Source organism: Colobus angolensis, unplaced genomic scaffold (assembly GCF_000951035.1).
Source record: "Colobus angolensis palliatus isolate OR3802 unplaced genomic scaffold, Cang.pa_1.0 Scaffold270, whole genome shotgun sequence".
NCBI lineage: Eukaryota > Metazoa > Chordata > Mammalia > Primates > Cercopithecidae > Colobus > Colobus angolensis.
Window position 1 is genome coordinate 780631 of NW_012115933.1, and position 9220 is coordinate 789850.

Sequence of the window (9220 nt, forward strand, 5' to 3'; positions counted from 1 at the left end):
AGAGGGAGAGGGAGGGAGAGAGAGAGGGAGAGGGAGGGAGAGAGGGAGAGGGAGAGAGAGGGAGGGAGGGAGAGAAAGAGAGAGAAGAAGGAAAGAAAGAAAGGGAGAAAGAGAAAAAGAAAGAGAGAAAGAGAGAAAAAGAAAGAGGAAGGAAAGAAAGGAAGAAAGAAAGGGAGAAAAAGAAAGGGAGAAAGAGAGAGAAAAAAAGAAAGAAAGAAAAGGAAGGAAGGAAAGAAAGAAAAGGAAGGGAAGGAAGGAAGGAAGGAAACAAGGAAGGAAGAAAGAAAGGAAGGGAGAAAGAGAGAAAAAGAAGGAAAGAAAGAAAAAGAAAGAGAGAGAAAGAAAGAGAGCACAAGAGGGTAAGTACATAAAGAACCATCAATTTCTAAAGTTGGAAGGAATCTTACAGGTCACATGGTGTTTACTTCTCTACTGAGAATGACTGAAGGTCTTCCCACCAAAGTTTACTATCCAAGCTAGATGTGAACATTTGTAACCAATTCTTCTGGAGGACAAGAGAATTTCTCAAAAGTATCTAAAGATATCTACGTACCAATCTCCTTCCTTTTCCAAAATAAACTTCTACAATCGCTTGCCTTAAACTTCCTCCTGACATCAGGTGTTCACACTTCTACTATATAATGATTCACTCGGACTCAGCTCTAGCTTTTCAATGCTAAATCAGATTGCAGTGTACTACTACAGAAGGAGAATGGCCAGTGTAGAGTCTGATTTTTATGTCTTTCATACGTTTGACACAAGATTTCTATTTACATAGTCTAAAATTACATTTTAAAAATGACTTTGAAAACCTGGTTTGTTTACCAATGAACCATTAAACAAGCAATAATTATATACTGGAAAATTATCATTCCTATAACAACAAAAAAAATCTTCTTTAATTCACTGCCAAATACCAAGCCTACCCTCCACCTGGAAAAAAAAAAAAAAAAAAGAATAGTAAATAATTACCTGGATTGGTGTTCCAGAAAGAATAATCCTATAATTAGCAGTCAGTTGTTTTACTGCTTTTGACAACTTTGTTTTTCCATTTTTGATGACATGGCCTTCATCAAGAATGCAGTAGTTAAATTTAATATTTCTAAGGGAGAATAAATAGAAAATTTTACCACTTTTGCTGTATGTCCGGAACTATATGAAGAATCTTTAAAGTGGGAAAATATTAAGTCTTCAAATTTGATATTAATTTTTCTAAAAAAAAAATTTAATTCTTACCTAAAGAAATCTATGTCATTTCTCACAACATCATATGAAGCCACTATTAGATTGTGCCTTTTTACTTGGTGCTGTAACCTTTATTTAGAAATGAATAAAATTAGAAAACAGAGACCCTGAAAAGTTCTTAATAGCTACAATTGTATAAAGTGCTTTCAATCTGCCCACTAAGCCCAGCATTCCCTTCTGCTTACTCTACATACATGCCCCTGAAGGGCTACTCTTCTAATGACTTGGCTGTGTTGCCCTACTCAGTCTGATTAGAAAAGAGATGAACATGAGACTGAAAATATGGTGGACATTTCAACTTTACTTGCCAACATCTCTTCCTTAGGGGCACTATTCCTTTATCACTCCAGGTTGTTCTAGGTGATGTGGGGGAACTACCAATCATGTGCCCCCATAATCACCAAGGAAATGAAGCATTTTAACCAGGTTAAGCTATTCACAATATTTAATCCCCTAACCACAAAGGTTGTTTTGGGAGCATGACCCAAACAAGGCCAGTCAGTCATCTCCAGTACTGATATATTCATGAGAGAGAGGGAAGATCTGTTTACTACAATTGACAAACTAAGAGAATATGGGCCAGAGACTGCCCATTGTCATCTTACCTACAAACTGTGGACTGAAGCCCAATAGTAACAATAAGTTATGTAAGGGGAGGAAGAGTCAATGAGAGTAATCTAGATGGGCCTGAAGCAACAATCTACCCCTGAAATTCTCAAGTTAGTGAATTAATGAATTTTCTGTTTGCTTAAGCTAGTTTGAATTGAATTTCTATCACTTACAAATGAATGAATTCTATCAAAGAAGCACTACAGTAAACTGCTCAAGAGTGCAAGTTTTTGAGCTGCCTGTATTCAAATCCTCACTCTCTCCACTTAATTAGTTGAGTGACCTTGGACCCAGGACTCCTTATTTGCAAATTGGAACAACAGTATTCCTACCTCACAAAGTGACTGTGAGAATACATAATACACAATTTGTTTAGTTTTTTTTCAATCCTGCTCCTTCTATACATAATACACAATTTTACATTAAAAAAAAAAAAAACAAACTGCTTAGAATAGTGCCTGGCCAGTAAGTGCTCAAGATAAAAACTAAAACATTTTAATAACATTATTTAATAATAATATTTGCTATTATTAACACAGGAGTACAGCAAATCTATGGACTAATCAGCAACTATGACTATCCAACATTAAAAAATGAACTGAAATCAATGAACTTCCACTTGAAAAACTTTACAGTTAGGAACGTAAGAGATGTATTAGTTAATAGGGAAGGGGTAAAGCTGAAAGAACTCTAAAATTTAGTGCAGTCATGACTGCAGCAGCAGCTAAAGCAGCCATAGCGGACCAAAAGTACTTCTGGAGAGAGGGAAGGAAAGGGAACAAGGCAAAGGGGAACTCTTTTTTATTTAAGAGAGGGGGACTCACTATGTTGCCCAGGCTGGTCTTGAACTCCTGGGCCCAAGCGATCCTCCTGCCTCAGCCTCCTGAACAGTCAGGACTACAGACATGTTCCCCTGCACATGGCTCAAAGAGATCTCAGGAAAGTGGGTAGAAAATGACAATAAAACAGAAGCACCAAAAGATGCTATGGTCATAGACTCCCAAAAGGGGCATACAAAGCGGCTTTGGTTCCTGATAGTTCAGCAGCTCCAGGAAAGCTCAACTTATTGTACAATGGTTAAAAGTCCTCAATTTTGATAAGCCTCACTGATTACATCTTCCCAAAGTACACTCACTTTTCATAAGTGAAGTTTCTATGTCACACAACCAAAAGAGCTAATTAAAATTCACTTTTAATAAATGTTATTGTTCCTCATTTTAATTACGACAAAAGCTGAAATATTTTGTTATTGTCGTACACCTCTTACCTTATTCTTTCAGTGGGAGGTCCAGTGTAGTGCAACGGATTGAGGTATTCTCTGGAGCAAAATTTACCTACTTCATCCACCCAATGGCCTGTTAATGTTGGCGGACAAACCACTAAGGAAGGAAGTGGCATACATTCTGCTAATTTTGATCTTGCATATTCCTGGGCCCTTTACAATAGCAAAACACAATAAATTAACCAGCTTGTTTACATTTCTCCAAATCTGGAAACCTTATTTTAAAATAACATCTTAAATTACCTATGACAATGATCTCCTGCTAGAATGCAGATGGACTGTAAAGTTTTTCCTAAACCCATGTCATCACACAGAATTCCATGAAGTTTATACTTATTAAGAAATGCCAACCAGTTCACACCATCCTGTTAGAGAGAAAAATCATAAATGTGAATACATCATAAATTTTTTCTTATAAAAACATTTTCTTATTAACATGTTTGCACAAAACAAAAATCTTTCTATACGCAAAAGTGAAATAAACGGGTATAAGACACTAAACACAAGATTTTACTAAATCAATTTTACAAAATGCTTTAAGGCCAGGTATGGTGACTCACATCTCTAATCCCAGCACTTTGAGGGGCTGAGGTGGGAGGATCACTTGAAGCCAGGAGTTGAAGACCAGCCTGGGCAACAAAATGAGAACCCTGCCCCTACCAAAAAAAAAAAAAATAGCTGGCCATAGCGGTGCACATGTATAGTCCCAGCTACTCGGGAGGCTGAGGTGGGAAGATAGCCTGAGTCCAGGAGTTTGAGGCTGCAGTGAACCATGATTCTGCCACTGCACCCCAGCCTGGGCAACAGAGCAAGAACCTGTCTCAAAAAACAAAAAAAAGCCACAAGGCTTCAAGGTTCATTTGAAAGGAAAACTCACTATTCCTATTTACAAGATAAGTATAAAACTTACCTGCTGATATTTTCTGAGTTCAGCATTGATTGGTACTGGAATTTTATAATTTTCCAACTTTTTTCCATCTAACAATTGCTCCAAAAAGTGTCGCTCCTTGGCTTTCAATTGGATTAATTCTGCTGACATGTTTGGAGGGTCTGGAATGCCTGCCTAAAATGATTTAAGTTATTAAAAACTATATACTCAGTTTTCATTCTTAGATCAAATAAACACAACAAAACAAACACACAGAAAAAATAATTCTGAAAATTGTACAAAGACTTGAAGACAAATGAGGTTAAAGAAATTGACAAGCGTAAAAGGTGCTACAATTAGACTACTAAGTAAATACATATGGAATATCTGAAAGACCACAATCTACAACTTCATTTTCCCACACCATGCATTATTTGATGAAGAGGCATATAAAGTTGCATAGTTTATTTTGAATTAAATACTACTACTGGCACTTCTCAATTTTACTGTTCTGATACCCTAGGGTATTAGTTCTCAAAATGTGGTTTGCACGACCCCTATGGATCTCTAAGACCTTTTCAGCTATTTCATAATAAAAGGAGAACATTATTTGCTTTTAATCACTGTGTTGACATTCGTGTGGATGTTGCAAAAGTTATAATGAAGAAAACTGCCTGTACTTCAGAAAGAATCAAGGCAATGGCACCAAAATGTGCTAGCAGTCATATTTCTTAGAACCATACATTAGCATTTTTTCAAATAGCCAGTGTTACTTTAAAATGTCCTTGATAAGCCAGGCGTGGTGGCTCACACCAGTAATCCCAGCACTTTGGGAGGCCGAGGCAGGCGGATCACTTGAGGTCAGGAGTTCGAGACCAGCCTGGCCAACATGGTGAAACCCTGTCTCTCTACTAAAAATAAAAAAATTAGCTGGGTACGGTGGTGTGCACCTGTAGTCCCAGCTACTCCCAGGCTGGCAGGAGAATCGCTTGAACCTGGGAGGTAGAGGTTGCAGTGAACTGGGATTGTGCCATGGCACTCCAGCCTGGGTGACAGAGCGAGATTCCATCTCAAAAAAAAAAAAAGACAAAAAATATGATAAAGCAGTAAAAATGATCTATTTTAATAAATCTCAACCCTTTGATGCATGTCTTTTTTAACATTCTGTGAGAAAAAAAACTGTGAATTCTGCTGCTTATCAAAGTACAATCTATTGAGAAACTGAACTAGCCATTAAAAAAAGACCCAAATATGAAGTCTTTAATATTCCAAGAATTTCCCTGACAAACTCAGTAGTGTTTATATTACATATCCATCCTGGATGTACCTAACCATATGTTTTGTTGGTGGTTGATGTTTCACATTCTTAAAATAAAGTTTTATGGGTATTAAACTTGGAAACACCAGACAATACTTACTACTTAGATTTAGACAAACTGTGCCCAGGAGAAAGAAAGTATATTAACATAGCCATTTTTTAATGGAACGACATTTTACTTGAAAGGACTGATAAACTATGGATATTCTGAGTTTGGTATTTGGCTCACATTTTCTCAAAAATGAACCTGTCACTTTAAGGAAAACAACTGACATTAACTTGTCACTGATAAAATTTGTATTCTCAAGATAAATTGACAGTTTCCAATAAAAACAATTTTCTGCTGTTGATAATAAACATGATTTTTAAAAATATTATATAATGAATTGTGTCCACCTGTGGAAGATTTACATAACTCAGTGAAGCAATATTTTCCAAATGACTGATGCATAATGTTACAAAACATGTATGGATAATAAAAGATTCACTCAAAAGTATAAGACATACTTACCTGGCAGGGCAGATACCATGATCACAAAAGTATAAGACAAACCAATGAATTTCAATGTAAGAGAGTATGAAACATTGATTGATAGGATTTAGATTCTATATTGCACATAACACTTAACAAACTTTCTCTTTTTGAGTTCTGGTATGCTATCAGATAAAACAATATCCACAATTATTTGAGAAGGCTGTCAAAATATTGCTTCCTTTTCTAACTATCTCTGTGAGGCTGGACTTCCTTTATATATCCTGAGCCAAAACATATTGCAACAGACTGAATGCCCAAGCAAACATGAGAATCCAGCTATCTACCATTAAACCAGAAATACTGGCCAGGTGTGGTGGAGGATTGAGCCCAGGAGTTTGAGACCAGCCTGCGGAACATAGTAAGACCCCACCTCTACAAAAAATTTAAAAAATAGCCAGGTGTGGTGGCACGGGACTGTAGTCCCAGCTTCTTGGGAGGTTAAGGCAGGAGGATCGCTTGAGTCCAGGAGAGGCTGAGGCTGCAGTGAGTTGTGACTGTGCTGCTGTACTCCAGCCTGGGTGACACAGTAAAACCCTGTTTCAAGGGAAAAAAAGAAAAAAAAAAAAAACCCCAAAAAACAAAAACAAAAACCAGACATAAAAAAGATTTGCAATAGTATAAAACAATGTCACTCTTGTCACTCACACATTGTTTTAGAAAAGTTATTTTCGTCAAAAAAGTTAATTATGTTAACATGTAGGTTTGTTATTTAAATGAATTATTTAAAAATTTCCCAGTTTTAATATCTATTACAGAAAATATTATAAACAACAGCTCTTTGGTGTCTTCAATTTTTAAGAGTGTAACGAAGTACTGACACAATAATCTATCTAAAAAAGAAATCAAGAAAACAATCCCATTTACAATAGCAACAAAAAAATAAAATAGGAATAAATTTAAGGAGGTGAAAGATCTATACACTGAAAGTTATAGAACATTAATGAAAGAAACTGCTGGGGACACAAATAAATGGACATAAATACGGAAAATAAATGTTCTTGGGCTGGAAGAACTAATATTGTTAAAATGTCCATACTACCCAAAACGATCTATAGATGCGATGCAATACCTACACTGCACTGAGAATCCCTAATCCCCAAATTCCAGTGGCATATTTTACAGAAGTAGAAAAAGCAATCCTAAAACTCATATGGTTCTCTATTATCCCTCTGAATAAGCTTTCTATAAAAACAAACAAACAAAAAAAACTCATGTTGAACCACAAAAACCCCAGATAGCCAAAGCAATCATGAGCAAAAGGAACAAAGCTGGAGGGATCACACTACCTGATTTCAAAATATACTACAAAGCTACAGTGATCAAAAGAGTATGATCCTGGCATAAAAGCAGACAAAGACCAATGGAACAGACTGGAAAGACCAGAAATAAATGCATGTATTTACAGTTAATCTTTGACAAAAGAACACACAAGGGGAAAGGACAGCCTCTTCAATAAATGGTGTTGGGAAAACTGGATATTCACACGCAGAAGAATGAAACTGGACCTTTGTATCTTACACCAAGTACAAAACTCAGGACACAATTGATCAAAAAATTAAACATAAGACTGGAAACTATAAAATTACTGGAAAAAAATAGAAAAAAGCCTTTTTGACACTGGTCTGGGCAAATTTTTTGGATATAACTCCAAAAGCACAAGAAACAAAATCAAAATACAGGCCAGTCATGGTGGTTCACCCCTGTAATCCCAGCACTTTGGGAGATTGAGGCAGGAGGACTGTTTGAATCCAGGAGTTTAAGACCAGCCTGGGGTAAACAGAGGGAGACCCCATCTCTACACAAAATAATTAGCTGGGCATGGGGGCACACACCTGAAGTCCCAGCTACTTGGGAAGCTGGGGTGGGAAGATCACTTGAGCCCAGGAGTTCGAGGCTGCAGTGAGCCATGATCATACAACTGCACTCCAGCCTGGGCAACAGAGTGAGACCTTGTCTCAAAAACAAAAACCCAAATCAAAATATAGGTTGAGCACCCAAATCCAAATATCCAAAACATTGTTATTGCCAGCATGACAGATGAAGGAAATGCTCATTGGTGCATTTCAGATTTCAGATTTTCAGATTAGGGATGCTCAACTGGTAAGTATAATGCAAGCGTTCAAAAATCTGAAATCTTAAATACTTCTAGTCACAAGCATTTCAGATCAAGGATACTCAACATGTAGAGACAAATGGGACTGCATCAAACTAAAAAGCTTTCTGCATAGCACAAGAGACAATTAACAGACTGAAGAGACAACCAACAGCATGGGAAAAATTATTTGTGAACCATAAATCTTGATAAGGGGTTAGTATCTAAAATATAAAAGGAACTCAACTCAACAGAGAGAAAATAAGATTTAAAAATGGGCAAAGGACCTGAATAGGTATTTCTTTAAAAAAAAAAAAAATATATATATATACACACACACACACACACACACACAAACGGCCAACAGATATATGAAAAAATGCTCAACATAAATCATCAGGGAAATACAAATTAAAACTGGTATGAGAATATTACCTCACAACTGTTAGAATGGCTACTACTAAAAAGACAAAACGTGTGGAGGAAGATGTAGAGAAACGGGAACCCTTGCGTACTGTTGGTGGGAATGTAAATTAGTACAGCATTATGGAAAACAGTATGGATGTTACTCAAAACACTAAAAACTACCATATAATCTAGCAATCCCACTTTTGGTTATATATCCAAAGGAAATGAAATCAGTACACTGAAGAGATATCTGTACTTCTGTGTTCATTGCAGCATTATTCACAATAGCCAGGATTTGGAATCAACCTAAGTGTTCGTCTATGTGATGAATGGATAAAGAAGCTGTAGTGTATCTATATATAATTGGATACTATTCAGCCTCTCAGAAGGAAATTTTGTGACAACATGAATAAACCTGGATGACATTATGCTAAAGGAAACAAGCCAGGCACAGAAAGACAAATATTATTTGATCTCACTTATATGTGGAAATCTAAAATGTCAAACTCATGGAAGCAGAGTAGAAGAGTGGTTGCTAGGTGCTTAGTAGGTGGAGGGGAGAGGACTGAGGGGAGATGGATAGATGTTGGTTAAAGGGTACAAAGTTTATTTAGAATGAATACATTCTGTAGATCTGTACAGCATGGTGACTACAGTTAATGATAATGTACACTTGGAAACTGCTAAAAGACTAAAATTTAATTAAATGGGTTTTCACCACAAAAAATGATGAGTGTATGAACTAAGATATATTAATTGGTCTGATATATTTCACAACATCATTTTGGACACCATAACATTTTTTTTTTTTTTTTTTGAGACGGAATCTCACTCCAAGCTGGAGTGCAGTGGTCCCATCTCAG

General features: G+C 36.5%; 1 protein-coding gene across 1 annotated transcript in view; it reads right to left on the reverse strand.

Annotated features, from left to right (window-relative positions):
• The window catches only part of BTAF1 (BTAF1 RNA polymerase II, B-TFIID transcription factor-associated, 170kDa), a 105649-nt gene that overhangs the window by 17118 nt on the left and 79311 nt on the right, over positions 1-9220 (reverse strand). The window contains exons 26-30 of the mRNA XM_011947844.1: positions 4047-4199; positions 3380-3501; positions 3122-3289; positions 1237-1314; positions 973-1102 (exon numbers count right to left, since the gene is read on the reverse strand). Coding sequence (XP_011803234.1) covers positions 973-1102; positions 1237-1314; positions 3122-3289; positions 3380-3501; positions 4047-4199 — 651 coding nt within the window. The remainder of the gene's footprint in view (positions 1-972; positions 1103-1236; positions 1315-3121; positions 3290-3379; positions 3502-4046; positions 4200-9220) is intronic.